This window comes from Nematolebias whitei, chromosome 13 (assembly GCF_014905685.2).
Source record: "Nematolebias whitei isolate Nwh7 chromosome 13, NemWhi1, whole genome shotgun sequence".
Taxonomy (NCBI): Eukaryota; Metazoa; Chordata; class Actinopteri; order Cyprinodontiformes; family Rivulidae; genus Nematolebias; species Nematolebias whitei.
In genome coordinates this window covers 32681123-32699673 of record NC_056510.1, presented here as the reverse complement: position 1 = coordinate 32699673, position 18551 = coordinate 32681123, and the positions used below count along the sequence as shown (strand labels likewise).

The following is an 18551-nucleotide window of genomic DNA, read 5'->3' as shown; positions in this document are numbered from 1 at the left end:
TAAATTGTGGTTCTTAACAATTGGTGCCATGACCCGGATGTGGAGAAGGATGGTTGGTAAAAAGAATTGATCACGGAGAAGGATGAACAGCCCAATCACACAAGCCGGCTTGAGGTAAGGAGAATTTTCTCCATTATTTAGTTTATTGTGCTGGACTTCTTTACTTCTCAAAATATTTTTCAGCCAGTAGACCATGAGTAATATGGTTTTAATAGTTTGAAGTGACAGGTCGGGGACCGTGTCAGAGGTCTGGGACCTCAGTGTGACTCGACGAGGTCTGGGACCTCAATCAGCCAGGTTTGGCAACCCCCCTCTTTCTGGACGCAGGAAGAGCCAGCTAGGTTAAACTGAGCGTTCCTGGGGAGGATTGGCTGCCCCAAATATAGCAAGACTCGGGCACATTTATTAAAGTTATAAAAAGTGAAGGTCTGGGACCTCATTAAAAAAGAGCTGTGAAGATACTAAGATCTATGTTGACACAGGCTGAAAGAGCTGCCAAAGATACTTAGATGGTGATGGCGAGCATTGGAAATTAAGATTTTGCATTGTTGTGACCGGTTGTTGTATTGCTAAAATTTGATTGAATTTAATGCAAACGTTCTCTCAGTGGAGATCTGAGGAATGGTTGCATGCGCTGGCGATTTGTGTGTGTGTCTGTGTGTGATGAGAGGAATGAAAGGCTGCGTCTGGCTGCAACTGAGTTGAAGAAACTTTGAAGTGAAATACTATAAAGTAAAGTATACTCTGCTCATTTGTAAACACGACTAAATGTCTCTGACTTTTTTCAACAACGCTATTTGACTAAGACCTTTGAAAACAAAAATACTATAGTACATATATAGTGACGAGCAATAGACCATGGAAGGTGAATTTGATCGATAGATAACAGTGGCTGGGGTTCCGGACGATGGATGACATTAAAAGCACAGATAGACGGTCTGGTAAAATACGACGAGGACCATGACGACTTAAATAAAAAGCAGACCAACCGACTGAGGGAGCATTTGCTCCAAGCAGTTTTAGAGCAGGAGGTTCCACTGACTACATGTAAACCCTTGGGTGTTTTTTTGTTAAAACAGGTTAAAAAACACAAACAGCGTGTGACAGAACATATGGAGAAAGAACAAGAAGCAGGGGTTTGACTAGAAGAAAACACAGGAATGAGAGAGAAGGCAGAAAAAGCAGTGAAAAGGTGGGGAAAACAGATAGTGTCATGGCAGGGGATTAGACACACGCTTAAGGCAGACACTCTGGAAGTGAGCACCAGCTCCTCCACACAACAAATGAAGGGAACTCCGCCCTCATATCCAGGGCAGGTAATCCCTTCCCCCACAGCCCTGATACCTCCTCCTCAGGGGCTGTACCCAATACTGGAGCTTTCACAAGGCTCATTAGCTATGTTTACATGTGCAGAATTCTTTGACCGGATTGAAATGTGTTCTGTTTGAATAATTCAAATGTATTGTTTACATGGGCACAATCTGTTCATGATGAACGTTTACATGCAGCGGGCTTTGTTCTGAACAGCAGTACTGACATGCGCAGAGTGGTAAACTCTCCTTAAAAAAAACACCGAAGAAGAAGTTCTACTTCCTGGTGAACGTAAACAAACTTGAGCACCCAAAATGGACCCGCGACAGGTTTTAATGATGGTGGAGACGTTATTGCACTCCCTGACTGAGCTACAGGTAATAGAAATCATTTTGAGCTCTTTAAAAGTTTCTAGTAGAAATGTTGTGTCGCTCACCGACCAGTTTTACTTCCCTGACATGCTAATATTATTAGCGTTAGCCAGGCGGAAATGGCAAAGTTGCACATGCAGTCAGGTCAGTTTTTCACCATCAGATAAAAACAAACAGATCAAGCGTTTATATGCGCACCGATCGGGTTTCAGATCGGCGTAAACCACCCGTTTTGTTCTGATCACAAATTATAACGGATCGCGCCGAATACACAAAAAATAACCCGAACGGAGTGTTTACATGACACACTTTTATTCCGACCGGCCATTTGATCCGGTTACTTATGTCCATGTAAACATACCCATTGATTCTTACTGACACAAATCCATTTAAACAGCACAGCTTCACTCAGCCACCCGATAAAGAAGCCTGCCACGCCTTCAAAGGAAGCACACCTCACTGGAGGTGTTATAAGAATTATCACCAGAAAGCATTACAGTCACCCATCAAGCACATTATTTTATCAACTGAAGTTATTGAAGTTCCATGATTTGGTAGATTATAGTATTTTATCAGTTATGTATAGGGCTCAAAATAACATTACCATTAAATATCCAAATAAATTTTGTTAAAAGACAAAGTTGTTATAATCTTAAGGGGATAGAGATATTTGTCAAACCACAATTCAGAACTAGTCTGAAGGGAAGGTCTACCTCAATCCAAGGAATTGGATTGTGGAATGGTCTAGAGAGTGATGTGAAAAATGCCAAGTCAATGTGTACATTTAAGAAAAAAATCAAAGCTGAATTGTTAAAAAAGTATATATGAAGTAGCTTAGTGTGTGTGTTGTATTAGAATTAGAAAAATTAGAAAGAGTTATTCATTTTGTTCTGTTACTTGAAAATTATTATGATTGAACTAATTTCTTGAAAAAAGGGGCAGATATAATAAGATTTTTTCTTCTTTCTGCTGCCTTTCATTTTAAATCTCTTGTATCTTTTTTTTATATTGTTATGGAATTGTTTTGTACTTTTTTAAAATGAATAAACTTTATACCATACCATTTATACCATACCACCTAACGCTGATTGCAGAACATGCTACTTCAGAAATGGATCAGAGAGAGTTGCAAAAAAAATACAATTAACCATGAAAGAAATAGATAAAATTAAAGAACAAATGAAAACTGCAGCTAAAACCGAAGTAGAAGGCGGGGAAATAATACCTCCCCCTGCGGCACAACGTATGGTCCGGGTATACATGACTGCTAGAGGGCACTGGGTACCTGTGGATGAAGAGCAAGATAATTACAGGGAAATTGAAGATGAACAAATTGAAAATGAGCTTTTCAGGTTGGAAGCTGAGCATCAAAGAGGGCAAAGGGAGCAGTATGGCTCTCACAGAGACCTTTAGGAGAACGGGGATTATCACATCCTCACCCGAAACCGGGCACAACAACAGAGAGAGAGAGAGGATTGATGTTGCCCCTCTTACAAACCTCTGGAGGGTGACAGAAATATGTTCCATTCCCCTTGGGAGATAGAGACGCTTTGGTTGATAAACTACCCAGTATTTCTGCAGGAGGCAGACTTTGGCTCTCTGAATTGAGCAGTTTGACTAGTGGTATGACGTTGGCTCTAGGGGACTTCAGGGCCATCCTGGGGCAATGTGTCATGCCCTCTGTAGCATGGGAGCTTGAACTTACTGTTAGAACAAGTAAATTAAAGAATGATGTTGAACTGGTACGGGTCATAACACCTCTTGGAAGGGCGATACGCAAACAGTTTCCCTTGTCTACACCAGCAGTTATACCTAAATTTGAATGGGATCCACAGATCCACCCTAAAGATTACATCACACAAGCAGCAGAAAAATGTTTGAGGCACACTACTGTAAACCCCAAGGAGGCATCCTCCAATCTCACAGAACTGTTTAGAGAAGCAGTATTACAGGGGGTTCCCACTGTCGGTAGTTGAGGTGATGAGGCATAACCCTGATCCGCCAGGGTGTGATTATGCCAAATTGGAAAGACACCTGATACACCACTTACAGAAAGCATAGGAAGGAACAAAGAAGAAGGCTGCAGAAACAACAGACTTAGAAAACCAGCTACTTAAATTACAATTACAGGAAGCAAGACAAAAAATATATATAAAAAAAGAAAAATCTGAACATGTTATGCTTGCAGCTGCTGTTCCACCAGTTGATCCACAGCTGGCAGCAGGGCCTCCTGTGACGCCTATTAACCTATATCTGGGGGGGTGGAGTCTTCCTCCTCCTCCTCCTTATCCTCCCTATTTTCCCTACCCTCCCACCTATCCAAACACTTACAGGTCTGCTGGTTTTGGTCGTGGCGGTGGATGGCGTTCTGCTGGTCAGAGAGGGAGAGGCATGGGTCGAGGCCAAAGGGGAAGGGGCGGATATGGCAGATCAGGCAATCAATCAGACATCTGCTTCAACTGTGGAGGAACTGGACATTGGGCCAGAGACTGCAGAGGCCCTCCCGCACATCAAGGACCTCCTCTGGCTGGACAACCAGGTATGATGCCACACAATCCTGGTGCAGTGCCAGCTCTGACAACTGGTGGTCAGTACCTCCAGTGGGAGGACTACCCACCCGCTGGCATCTACTGACACGCCCCTGAGGACCTCCCATGCAGCATGTGTACAGCAGACCCCATGCTGCCAGCCAAGGTGGGAGAAAACTGCACCAACTTTCTGGTGGACACAGGTGCCACATATTCAACCATAACAGAAGCACCAGCCCACAGTTTGTCTGAAAAGACTGTGTCATTAATGGGGTTCTCAGGGATTGAGCAGCGTCTGCCTTTAACTGTGCCACTACCATTCCAGGTGGGACGGCAAAAACTGAAACATGCATTTGTGTGCTCTCCATCAACCCCGGTTAACCTGATGGGTCGAGACTTATTAATAAAGATGGGAGCAAGCATGTTCTGCAGCCCGGATGGGGTGAAGGTCGCATTCCCTGATGGTTCCTCATTACAATGTGGTGAACTGTTTTCTGAAGGACAATACCTGTTACAACCTCTGACTGCAGAATATGCTGATATCTACTGGGGACTTCTCACTACAGACTCCTCCAGCCTCCTCAAAATCTTTCAGTCATGGAATCCCTGGATCCTGAGTCTGAGACCCTATGTCTCCCCTCCTGATTTGCCACACGTCACTCTCTTCTATGACCGGGACCACACAGACTGGTATCAAGAAGACTTCTCTACCAAATTAGAAGGTAAGACCTGGCCAGTTCAAATTGTTAACATTTATGTGGCTCCCGAAGGTGTCGCAGCAGCAGTAAGTTTAACGCATGAACAGACAGGATGGTATAAGGTGTCAGGTGAAGCTGTTCCTCACATTTCTCTCTCTCTCCATCCTGAGCATCAAGATAAAGAGCTGGGAGGCATGGTTAAATGCTCCCTGGGGGCCGCCGATTGGGTCCAGACTGCAGCACCAGGTCTGTACTATTCAAAGACTCTTGACACATATAAGATAAATATTGAAACCACTGAACAGGTTGTATTAGAACATGAGTTACTGACCAGACACCATGGCAGAGAGAGGACTGATCATCACACAGCTGCAAATATGTTGAACTTCCTCCCTGATACTTTGTGGGCCACTGCCCCCACTGATGTTGGCTGTACTTGAGGTACGCCTATTTCCTTCCAAGTAATCACTGACACTCCCATCTGGATTTCTCAATATCCTCACAAGCCTAAAGCTGAGGAAGGGATAGCAGACACAATTGAAGGTTTAATAGAGGCAGGTGTATTAGAACCTTCTGCCTCATCATGGAATACACCTATCTTACTGGTCGAGAAGAAAGGGACAGGGAAATATCGCATGGCCCATGATCTCAGAGCCATTAATGCTATATTAAAGACCCCCACTGTCCCTGTTCCAAACCCATATGTAGCCATTTCCACATTGGATCCATCACACCAATGGTACACCTGTATTGACCTTGCTAATGCGTACTTCTGTCTGCCCCTTGCAGAAAGCTGTTGAGACTTGTTTTCCTTTACTTATGAAGGTCAGCAATGGAGATACACCCGCCTGCCATGAGGGTTTGCCCTGTCGCCAGGTATTTTTAATCAGGTTCTTAAAGATGTGTTGCAGACTTATCCTCTTCCCAGAAACACCACACTTATACAGTATGTGGATGACATGCTGCTAGCTGCCCCAACTTCAGAGCTTTGTGTGGAAGGTACACGCTTGGTGTTAAACCATCTTCACAGCCATGGGTTTTTGTAAGTTACAAATTGCTAGGAAACAAGTTTCCTTCCTGGGCCGTGTAATCTCCTCAGGAACAACCAGCATGTCCTCAGCACACAAGCAGAGCATCCTAGCACACCCAAAACCATTAAGGGTGAAAGACATGCTCTCCTTCCTGGGCCATACTGGCTACAGTCGAGGATACATCCCGGCCTACACTGACCTGACACAACCCCTGAGGAACTTGGCCAAAGAACAAGGTATGAGAAACTTAAACAATCTTCTCATATGGACACAAGAAGCTGAAAAAGTTTTTATTAAACTTAAACAGGTTATGGCATCTGCTGCTGAATTGACTCTCCCTGACCACAGTTACCCTTTTTTTCTGGATGTTTCTGTAACAAAACTGGCAGTAAATGGAGTTTTGTTCCAGAAAAAAGGGGGAGACAGAAAAGTACTACTGTACCTTTCTATAATGATGGACAACATGGAAATAAGACATCCACTGTGCACACAACATGCTGCTAGCATTGCTAAACTAATTAAAAAAACAGCACATGTAGTCATGGGACATGCACTCTAGGTGCTAACAACACATAGTGTGGTGGCATATGTGAATTCCCAATGTTTTACCATGACTACTCTCAGACAACACAGACTTTCAAAAATATTGGAAGCTCCGAATATCACATTCACACATGAAGGAATAAACATGGCAGACGGCATCACAGAAGGGGAGCCACACCAGTGTGAGGAGCTGGCGTCCACACTGGAGAAGGTGAGGCCAGACTTGGAAACAAGTCCCCTCGAGGGACCACAGGTGAGACAACTGTTTACAGATGGTTGTTGTTACAGGACAGACAGAGGGACTAAAAGCAGGTTATGCAGTGGTGGAAATGATAGAAACAGGATATTCAGTGGTCAAAGCAGAACAGCTAAAGGGAGCTCAATCAGCACAAAGAGCAGAAGTCATAGCTGTAATTGAGGCACTGACGAAGGAGAAGGACAGGAAATGAATGTATATACAGATTCAGCGTATGCTGCAGGGGCCCTGCATGTGGAATTGTGCCAGTGGCTGAGAGCAGGGTTTTTAACAGCAGGAGGAAAAACCATTAAACATGAGACAGAAATGAAAGAGTTGGCAGAAGCCCTCCTGCTACCCACACGGGTGGCAGTGATTAAATGTAAAGGACATGACAATAGCAACTCGTTCACAGCACAAGGTAATCAGCTGGCAGATCAAGCTGCTAAAGCATCTGTTGGCTGTGCACCTTTAATGATGACTATTACAGCAGAAGACGAGTTAAGAGAAAAGATGACTCTAGACAAAATCATTGACTTCAAAAGGGGGCAGCACCCGAGGAAAAGAACATTTGGAGGCTCAGAGGAGGTGCAGAAAAAGATGGATGCTGGAGAGGTCCAGATGGCAGAATTATGTTTCCTCCTGGTATAAAACAGGAACTGTTCCAGGAAGCACATGGGACAGGACATGTGGGCGCCAGGCAGATGACAGAAAACCTGAAAGAATGGTGGCATCCATTCATGACAGACATGGTGAAATATTTTGTAAAAACATGCACAATATGTGGACAGTTTAACCCAAAAAAAGACTTTGACACCACCTCAGGGAAAGTTTCCTTTAATCACTTGTCCAGGGAAAGAAATTGTACTGGACTACACAGACATGGTGACATCAGTGAAAGGGAAAAAATATTTACTAGTGTGTGTTGATGCTTTTACAGGCTGGCCAGAGAAGACAGTAAAATAGTAGTGAAGTGTTTGATTAACCATTACATCCCCAGGCACAGGTTCCCTGAGAAAATTTGAACAGACAATGGGACTCACTTTAAGAACCAGGACCTTCAGAGGGTCGAGGCCAGTCTAGGCCTCAAACACAGGTTTGGCACTGTCTACCATCCCCAGTCCCAGGGGAAGGTAGAAAGAATGAATCAAAACTTGAAAAACAAATTGGCTAAAATCTGTGCACAGAATAAATTGTCTTGGGTTGATGCACTGCCTCTTGCTCTGATGTCAATCAGGTGTTCAGTAAACTCCACCACAGGATACACCCCATTTGAACTGACCACTGGACAGTGTTTCCCAGGGCCCCAACGTAGACCACCAGACCTCACAGGTGATCTGCAACACCTTACACACAAAGATTACTTCTGTCAATTGCAGACTGTCAGAGAGGAGCTGAGCAGGATCCAAGGAGGAGCTCAGAGCGAGATCTCCTCATCAACTGCCCCAGAAGCCACGTGGGTCTGGCTAAAGGTCATAAAGAGAAAGTGGTCGGAACCCAGGTTCACTGGCCCTCATCAGGTCGTGGAAAGGACATCCCACACCGTGCGTCTGAAAGGAAAAGGGAAAACTTGGTATCATTGGTCACAGTGTGCCCCAGCTGAAGAACCTGGCAGAGATCTGACACCCACCCCATATGTGACGGAGTGAAAGGGGGTGTAACAATCCCCTGGGTGTTAAAACAAGGGTTGGAAACTATCCCCTTGAAACAAACTCCCGCCTCATAAGACTGCCTCTCAAACAGAGAAGATAAGAAGACCGTTCTCTACAACTGAAGAAGAGACAGACAAAAAAAAAACACACAAAAAAAACCCTGCCTCTTTTCTATAACTAGATAAATGCTTGGCTGTGTTGAAATATAATCATTGAAATGTTTTCCTTTCCAGGAATGTGGGGTGGGTGCAGTGCTCTGGTCATAGGTCTGTTCCTGTTCATGGTGAGTGGTGACAAGGGGACAGTTGCAGTTGCTACACAACAAACTGATAAATATGGGGCTAAGCTAACAGTGTATGCAAACAATGAAGAAACCACAGTGGCCTTAATAGACCTATGTAGCGTGGTTGAGTTGAGATGGGCCAACATGGCGGGGATATAATGTCTATTTGTGCGTGCTTCAAGGACACCCTGGAGAATTGACTCAAAACCCGTGGTGTGGAGGCTGGGATCAGGTGTTATGGAATACAGGCCCGGGAGCATATACTCACAAATATGCCTCAAACACCCCTCTGGGCAGAATGCAGAGGAACGTCACCCTTATTAGAGGTACACCGGTGGGGGCAGGACCAAAAACTTCTAACCCCCTCATCCTAACGCTGAAACACCTTAGATATGAACAGCTCACCCCAGGGCAGATAAAATTTCCACAGACTACTATTTAATAATGGGTGTAGAAATGTCTGGAAAAGACCCCAAAGGACTTTTTAAAATCACCATTAGAAAACCTCAGGAATCACAAATCTCAAAGTCAACTGCTGATTCTAATGTTGTCCTCGCTCCCGCTATACTGTCTGTAAATGAGGGGGTCCACTATTTAGACATATCCACAGTAAGGGATGTTATAGCCGTGGAAACGGCATATCCGGAGTCCAACCTGTGGTTGGACTGGATGGCTGCAACTTCCACAGAGCTGGACATGTCTTATTGTGTTGCCTGTGCAGCAGGAAGGCCTACTCTGTATACTGAACCAGTTCCTCTATATCTATCAGACACTTGGGGTTTCAACTGTATGCTGAATCTGACCAAAATGGCAAGCCCTTTGAATTGTACCACTTTGGCCAGCGTCTATCCCCCGATAGATAATAAGACTAGAATTGTCACCGCCACCCCTCTGAAAGCAGATTATGTCTGTTTTAACTTTACTACTGCAGATGCAGCCATAAACCTAGGATCCCTACCCGAGTCCTAGTGTAATTTGACCCTTCCTGGACATAGAATTGGTAGATGGGCCAGAGGGGGACTCTTTTATTACTGTGGAGATAGAAGGTTATTGTTAAGGATCCCACACAAGGCTACAGGACTATGTGCCATGGTTAGATTACAAGCGCCACTTATGATGGTGGGTAACACAATAAAACACGTGAAATCAAAACAACATCTCTCCACTACCTTAACTAGGCGTCGTAGGCGTCATGTTTTGCGCAAAAGAAGTGTGTCCACCTTTGACTACTCGGTAAATTCCCCAACATACATAGATGCCATAGGAGTCCCTAGGGGTGTTCCAGATTAATTTAAATTGGCTGACCAAATCGCTGCAGGATTCGAGAATTTGCCTATAATATCGGCCCTCTTTCCAGTGACACCTAATAAAAATGTAGACAGAATTAATTATATACATTATAATGTTTTGCGTTTATCTAATTTATTATCTAATTTAACACAAGATGCTGTGGAAGGCTTGTCAGAGCAATTGGCGCCTACATCTCTGATGGCCATACAGAACCGGATGGCCTTGGATATGTTACTGGCCGAAAAGGGGGGCGTATGTTCTATGTTCAGGGACATGTGTTGTACATTTATTCCCAACAATACAGTACCGGATGGATCTGTGACCAGAGCATTGGAAGGGTTGAGAGCTCTGAGTAAAACTACGCATGAACACTCTGGGATCAATAACTTTTAAGATGATTGGTTTAATAATGTGTTTGGGAAGTGGAAAACTTTAATTGTTTCTTTGTTAGTTTCCATGGCAACTTTTCTAGGTATCGTGATCTCATGTGGATGTTGCTGTGTGCCCTGCTGGCAATCTCTGATGATGCGCTTCATCATGTCTACCATCGAGAAAGGGAGCATTATTCAGTATAAAAATCTTCTGTTAGATCATATTAGTCTTGAAACAGCATCTGCCGACACATTGGATCAATCTCTGTGGGCTCCTTTGATCGGCTCCGTTACATAGTGAGGGTGGGTAGTCTGGGATCTGACCTTGTGGGGCCTTGGGGTTGATGTGGAGGCGGGTGTATGGGTTTGGGGCCCCGGGAGGGTTGCCAGGGGCTGGGCTCTTGGGGGTACCTGGGCAGGGGGGCACTGCTTTCCCTCTGGGGAGGGCCTGGGTGGTTCTGGGGGATGTCTGCTGGTGGTTGCATGCAGGCCCTCAGGTGGTCTGTGGCGGCGGTCGTGGGTCACCGATCTGGTAGCCTGGCTGTGCTGGTATGGGTTCGGGGTGGGCGCGGGGGCTTGGGGTTCTGGTGGCTTGTCGCCCCCAGGCTTGGGCCTGTGGGGATCGGGGATCTTGGGCTCTGGCGGGCAGGTTGCCGGGCTCTGGGCCGGCTTGTGCTCTGGTGCCCGGTTCTGGGCGGGGGCCTTCGGCTCGCTGGTGGGTTGTAGGTTCATGGGCTGGGGAGTTGGGTGTTTGGGGGCGTGACCAGTGGCCCCTAAGAGGGGGTAGTTTGACCCAGCCTAGGTGTCTAGTGTGCTATGGGTTTTGAGAGATGTCCGAATGAGGGGTGGGTGTAGTATTTCTTCTGGGGTGGGGATGGGGTGGATGTCCTTGGGGGCGGCCCGGGACTGTGCATGGCCGGCTGGCTGGCCCCTTTCCTGTGGTGGGGGCTCGCTCCCGGTGCTTCTTGGCACTGTCGGCGGTTGGGCGGGCGCTCTTGGCCGGGTCGTCCTGGTGGGGTTTGGCTTCATCTGGTAGCGGGCTGACTGCAGTTTGTGGGGGTCCTGGTGGCCCTCGGGTGTGTAGGCTGCTGGTACTGCTTCTGGCGGCCCTCGGGGCTCTGTCCCTCTCTGGTCTGGAGCTCAGCGGGCCTGGCGGTCGGTCCAGATGGAGAGGTGTCTTGGCCTCAATCCCTGGGTGGACCTTGGGGAGCTGGGGGGGGGGGGGGGGGCTGTTGGGTCAGTGGGGGAGCTGACTCCCTGTGGGAGCATTTGCTCTCACAGTTATTTCTCCCCATCCCTCACCATGCACCTCCACCCTCTTCATTTCAATTCCATACATTTAGGGTTGTTTGGGCTCGGGTGTGCTGCAACAATTTTACATCCTTCGTTGACCATAGCCACCTGGGACTCAATTTTATTGTACACCTTAGACATTCATTCATAACATCCTCATGACATTTACATATAGGAACTTGAGGTGGGCACATGGCTATGGGTGGTGGAATGACCTTACTCTCACCCCCTGTGCCTGTGCTCACTTACAATGGTTGCATTTAGACACTAGGGGTTGGATAGAGTTGGGGTGGAGGGGAAACTGGCATCATGCCAGCCTTTGCTCCTTCTTCTTTCCTTTTTAATGGCACTATACAACAACACACATCAACAGCACATCTAGGGGCGGGGGTGTATGTGTCGGGGTCTTATTTTTTCTTCCTACCCCCCTAGTTCCCTGACTGCCATTCCGGGGGTGGGGTCCGGGAGAAGGGCAGGCCGTCGGGTGTTGACTAGGACTATGTGGGGGTTCGGGATCTTGGGGGTTGCCGTGGGCGGTGCTGGCACTGTGCTCTCCCTGGGGTTGTTTGGACCCCCTGAGCTTGGCTCTTGGGTGCCATGGTTGGCCCGCTGGCCGGGGTGGCTGCCGGGGCCTGGCGGGCGGTCGGCTGTGGGCACGTGCTTGGTTGTTGGCGGTGTGTAGGGGTGGTCGGTGGCGTGTCCTCTTCATGGTGGGGGGGGGTGTCCTGTCGGCTGGGCATGGCCTGGGCCGGGTCTGGGGTATTGGCTCTTCTCCGCTCGAGAATGAATGGGTTTACCTCCTGGGTTTGGGCATGGGTTGCCCCCTGTAGAGGGCGGGTACATGTCTTGGACCTGGGGGGTATAGAGTGCGTATCGGGAATAAGAATGAAATGTATCGTTATTGTATGTCTTTGAGTGAGTGAATGTGAGACTGAGGTTGGGATTGTGTGATTGTGTCTGTGTATGAATGGGTATTTGTTAGGCCGAGTCTCGGACTGCCCCCTCTTTGATACAACTGGGGGTGCTTGGCATCGCGCCCCTATTGCGCGGCCCCCTGGTGGGGTGTGCCCTTGCCTGCCGGTGCGCTTGGGGCCCTTGGTGTCGGGGGCTGGGCACTTGGGCGTGTGTCGGCTCGGCCTGGTGTCTGCCTGGTGGGGCTTGGGTCCTCTGGCCCTGTCGGGCCTTGGCCTGGTTGGTGTGAGTCCTTGGTGCCCGGGCCTCGGTGCCCGGACCTGGACCTACATCGGTGCAGCGGGTTCCGACGGAGGCCTATGAGTTTGTCGCTGTTGGCCCCGGGGGGTCACTGTATGTGGTCGCTGGTGGGGATCTTCCGGTTCTCCCCTGTGGTCCGTTCTGGGGGGTGGGTGAGTGGTTCGTCCTGTGTGGGTGGCCCTGGGGGCTCCGCGGTCGGGGTCCCTCCTGGGGTCTTGGGCTCTGGTCCCCCCTTTTTCGTCTGCCTCTGGTCTTGGGGGTCGGGTCTCTGCTGCTTCACAGTTACTATTAAATGTTCTATTAGAGAAGCCTTATACACTTATGCATGCTCACAACCACACACAAATAGAAGCAGGGATGCTTATGTAGGCTTTATATGTAGATATATAGATATGTATATTCATGTATATTCATGTGTATGTATGTATGTATATAGGCTTAGGTATAGGTATATATATTTATGGAAACTTACTGCAAAGCCATGAATATTTTAAGTTCTTTATACATATGTATTTTGTTGCTGTGATTTGTCATGTTCTTTGCAGGTGAACAGACAGTGGCCGGGTGTTTTGCCGTGTGCTCTCTTTGTGTATATTTCTTATATTTTGGAGTCTTACTTTGTCTTTTCTTTCTTTCTATCTTATTAAAAAAAAAAAAAACCTACACTAGATAGTCACTAGAATAAATATTTCATAATAATGGTGTGGAGAGGATGGCTGTAAGGGGAGAAGGGAGGCCATCTAAGAAAAAAAAAAGAGAAAGTGAGCAGTGACATAAGACCACCTCCCTATCAGATGTGTAACGTGACTAAGGACATCTCGATAGATCCACCATTAGTCTTAGTAGCTATTGACCGCCACAAGTGATTCTCTAGCAGATATTACAGTGCCATATTCCACTTGTTATTCTCACTTTTACTTGACTTAAAGAATAGCAAGACTCAGAAAATTCTTTTAACAGTTGTACTTGAAATCTGAACCAGTGTGTTTAATTTCAGTGTGTTTAACTGTATGGAATGTAAAAGTGGACAACTGCGCCAGTTTTGGCCATTGTCATTGGGGCATGAGATGATGCTGCTGTTTTCCTACCCATTTTTAAGTTGCCTCGGGAGATTTTTCCAGAGCATGCAGAGGGACACCTATTGAGGGAGCTGATCAAAGAAAATGGTCTCTTTTTTTAAGAGACCAAAAGGGGGAAATTGTTGAAATAACATGTAAGATAAAACATAAAGAGTTATTGTTGCTTTTCCTTAAGCTTACAATGAAGTGTCTGTTTTTGGGACTGATTTGGTGACAGTGCAACCACTCCCTGCTGAATGAAATGGGAAGAATGCTGACAACTGATGCAACAAAACAGGGAGTGGGACATTTATTGTTCTTGTGGCAGAATGTTTCAGTAACAGAAACTCTTCTTTAGTGAAAAACAACTCCATATAAGGAAGCTGCAAACTGTTGCTGGACAGAGATGAAATAGCAACGTGTACTACAATAACTTGTTCAGTGACATCTCTGGGTGCCATCTTCAGCATAAATACTTTGTGTAGAATTGCTCACTCAGACGTAACCTTCTGATGGCTGTGTTTCTGTGACTGGCTTGGTAAGCATCTCCTTCCAGCTGGAAGCTTTAATAAACCCTTGTATGTATTCTGATATTATGGTCTCTGGCTTATAATTGTGTCTTTTCTCCACATGCAACGAACCAATGAGAGGACTTGAGTGTCATTTGACTGAGTAAATTGTGGTTCTTAACAGTGTCGAAGGAGAGCAACCCTTACCAAGGAGAGACTGGAGAAACTCCAGAATGGTGGGTACTGTACAGGAGACTGGATCCTCGTTGTGATTAGAACACCATTGGGAAAACAGACGCCATCTGTTTTCGTACTGCTGACGAGTAGGGGGTGCTCTGGCACCCAGAATGATGCATCTGACGGGGCTCAAAACTCCAGTCAGCTGCTGTCCTAGCCTTGCAGTGCCCATAGCCGAAGACGTTGAGGATTGGGGTGCCATATCAGTCCCCCCAACTGAGTCAACAAGTCCCTCCTGGTCGGAAGACACCATGGGACGCCCTGACATAGACTTTGTAGCAATGGGAACCATGGTCGTGCTGGCCAATATGGAGCCACCAGCAGCATCATGTGGCCCTCCTCGAAGACTCTCTGAAAGGTTGACCAAATTAGAGAAAGGGGTGGAAAGGCATATAGGAGGACCCTTGGCCAAGGATGAGCCAATGCGTCCTGGTCCAGAGCACTCGATGCCCCCGTAAGAGAGTACCATAGGGAACACTGAGTCGACTCTTCTGTCGCAAACAGGTCTATCTCTGCCTGACCAAAACGGTCCCAGATCATCAGCACTATGTCACTATGTCACTATGTCGGGACCACTCTCCCGGAGCAGACCCTAGGCGGGAGAGAAAATCTGCGACCTGATTGTGTCGCTCTGGTAAGTATGCTGCCAGCAGGGTGGACAGGCAAGGAGAGGCCCATTCCAGGAGCTCTCTGGACACTCTCAGAAGTTGTGCTGACCTGTTGCCCCCCTGGTGGTTGATGTGGTAGACAACAGAGGTGTTGTCTGACCGAACGAGAACATGCCCCCCTTCCAGGTGAGGCAGGAAGTGCTTGAGTGGAAATGTGCACTGCACGCAGCTCCAGCACATTTATATGCCTGGAGGGGCGCAGCTCCAGTACATTTATATGCCTGGAGCGGTCCTTTTGACCCCAGCGGCCCTGAACCACTCTGCTTTGCCACATAGCACCCCATCCCATGGAGCTGGCATCTGTCGTGACCACTTCCCTGCGACACACTACCACTCCCATGGGGACACCCCTGGACAAATAATCTTTGTCCCTCCATGGAGTCAGGGCATGAAGACATAACCACGTCACTGTGAGCTTGCGATGCCTGTGCAGCCTGGCATCCAGGCGAAAGCTGTTGAGCCACCTCTGCAAGGGGCGAAGTGACAGCAGGCCTAAGGGTACCACCCGAGTGACTGACGTCAGTTTTTCCGAGTAGTTGCAGGAAGGCAACATAGGGGAGCTGCCTGCCCAGCCTGAACCAACTGATCAGCTGGAGTATGCCGGCCACCCTTTGAGCGGATAGGCGAGCTCTCATGGAGGGTGAATCCAGAACCACCCCAAGAAAGGTTATCGTCTGGGAAGGGATTAGGCAGATCTTCTCCAGGTTGACATTGAGGCCCAACTGTGACACGTGAGTGAGCAGGCGGTTCGTATCATGAAAGGCACAGGCCTGAGACGGGGAGCAGAGAAGCCAATCATCTAAGTACGGCAGAACCTTCACTCCGTAGGCCTGCAGAGGAGAGAGGGCTGCCTTCACGTACCGAGTGAACACCCTCAGGGAGAGAGAGAACCCGAATGGGAGTACCCAGAACTGCCAGAGGTGACCCCGATAGGCAAACCTGAGAAAGCGGCAATGTTCTGCCGTAATAGGCACATGAAATATGCATCGTTCAGGTCTATAGACGTGAACCATTCTCCCCTTGTGACAGCTTGAAGGACTTCTGCTGTCGTGAGCACGTGGAAGGGCAGCTCCCTTAGGTACTGGTTGAGGCTCCTCAGATCTAAAATAGGATGAACCCCGCCCGTCCTCTTTTGCACGAGGAAGTAAGTCGAGTAATAGCCTCTGGGTTGTTGCAGAGGGTCCACTGCCTTGATTTTGCCCTTGGCCAGGAGGACGGAAAGCTCCTAGTCTAGTGCTCGAGCTTTCACCGGGTCGGCGATTACAGTCATCTTGACCCAACGTGAGATATGAGGCTGCCGCCAGAACTGTAGCTGGTAACCATGGGTCAAAGTGGCAACCACCCTTGGGTCCACGGCATGAGCAGCCCAGTAAATGAGCTACTAGTGGGAGAAATATTCGACGGTCGGCCTGGTGGCATCACCGTCTGGCCATAAGCTCTGCAGAGGAATTCATCCGTGACGTGAGACTGAGCTCGTGGGCACCGAACATCACTGTGCAGAGCTTCCTCTGGTGACACGATGAGCGAGGCAACAGCAGGTTCTATCGCCGACATGCGATCCAAACCTGCTGCAGCCGGCTCATGCATAGCCGCCAACACTCGGCCATCTGCGGAGAAGTGTGCAAAGACTTTGGGGTCCCGCCAGCAACCATGCAACTCCCTCAGGAACTCCTCCGATGGAAGGACAGAAAAGGAAGAAGGGGCCCGTCCGCGCCTGAAGAAGGCACTTCCAGGGGTGGACTCCTCTGGTTGCGGGACGTCCATCTGCAGTTGTCTCAGGGCCATACGCATGACGTTCTGCATCGAGCCGTCACCAGACCCACTAACTGCGCTCGGAGACAAAGAAAGTGAAGCTGTCTCTGAGACTTGAGATGAATGCCCCTCCTCCTCACTTAAAAAGTGAGAGACGGAGGCAGCCAAGGATAGCACATCTTCCTCCGCAGCCAGTTAAGGCATGGGTGAGGAGGAGAGTCTGGTCGCTGCGACTGGTTCAGTTCCCAGTTGGTGTACCTGAAAAAGGCACTTCATCTCTGCTAATTCAGCGGACAACTGCTCCACTCTCGTGGAGAGGCCCATATCAGACCTGGCTCGCCTCTTCCCAGGAGGGGCCACAGAGACTGCGGCCTCAGTCCGGCGCTTCGAGCGCCTAGGTGGAGCCTCCTACCCAGAAGGCGGGAGGTCATCGCTGAGCTCGGGGCGAAACTGGGCCAGCCGAGCCACCCTCACAGCATGAGACATGAAGCTGCAATTCATGCAGGGGTTCACTGACAGGGCCTCCACCAGATGGTCATGTCCAAGGCAGGCAGGTCACCAGTCGTGACAGTCATCTGTCTGGAGCATGGCTCCACAAACAGTACAGCAGTGAGAGCCGTCCATGCTCCTTACTTTAGGCAGTTCACTGCAAGTCAATCAAGGTAAAAAAAAAACTGCAACCAGCAAAAGGGCTGGCACCGCCAGCTATGTCCAAGATACAGGACGAAAAATTAGGGCGAAAAATTGGGAGAGGGAGCGCGCACGCTTGCCGTCACCAATTAAGGTAAAGAAACTCAGAAAGGTTAACACCGCTAGCTCAGCTGGTAAAGAGGACAATTGGGAGAGGGGGTGCAAACGCTTGCCTTCACCAATTAAAACAAGGCCAAAAGTCAGAGAGGCTAGCACCGCTAGCTCAGCTAGTAAAGAGGACAATTGGGAGAGGGGGCGCAAACACTTGCCTTCACCAATTAAAACAAGGCCAGAACTCAGAGAGGCTAGCGCCGCTAGCTCAGTCCAACAGTCAATGAGGTTGGCGAAAATGACTGGGAGAGGGTGCGAAAATACTAGCCTTTACCAATGAAAACAAGGCCAAGAACTCAGCTGGCTACGTAATAAGCAAACTTCGGAGCACAGTCCAACCGACCACGCGGTTGGAGGCCTCCAGTAAACAGGAGCGGCGCGAACGCTACCGCTAACCAATGGCAAAATATAAGCAAAAAACACTACTCACCAGTCCAAAAAAGTTCAATCTGGTCCTCTGGACATTCAAAAAAACAAAAAACAAAACAAAGCAAAAAAATCTAGAAACGTTTCGTCTCTCATCCAAGAGACTTCCTCAGTCTGAGGTGCTGTTTTCAGCTCAGTCTCTTAAATAGCACCTTCTTAGAGTGGATCAACCAGTTTGCTGCTGACAACCAAAACCAGCTGATCACATGCTCAAGAAGGACCATCAGCCTAACAATGGGTCATTAGCACACTGATGGCTGTTTACTACTCACAGAGGGCTGA

General features: G+C 48.1%; 1 protein-coding gene across 1 annotated transcript in view; it reads left to right on the top strand.

Annotated features, from left to right (window-relative positions):
• med14 (mediator complex subunit 14) overlaps nucleotides 1-8366 on the top strand; it is a gene marked incomplete in the record, with an annotated part of 96176 nt that extends 87810 nt beyond the window's left edge. Inside the window, 7 exon segments of the mRNA XM_037686690.1 lie at nucleotides 4016-4221; nucleotides 5415-5950; nucleotides 5952-6782; nucleotides 6784-6923; nucleotides 6926-7138; nucleotides 7571-7663; nucleotides 7666-8366. Coding sequence (XP_037542618.1) covers nucleotides 4016-4221; nucleotides 5415-5950; nucleotides 5952-6782; nucleotides 6784-6923; nucleotides 6926-7138; nucleotides 7571-7663; nucleotides 7666-8366 — 2720 coding nt within the window.
• Nucleotides 8367-18551: the final 10185 nt, after the last annotated feature.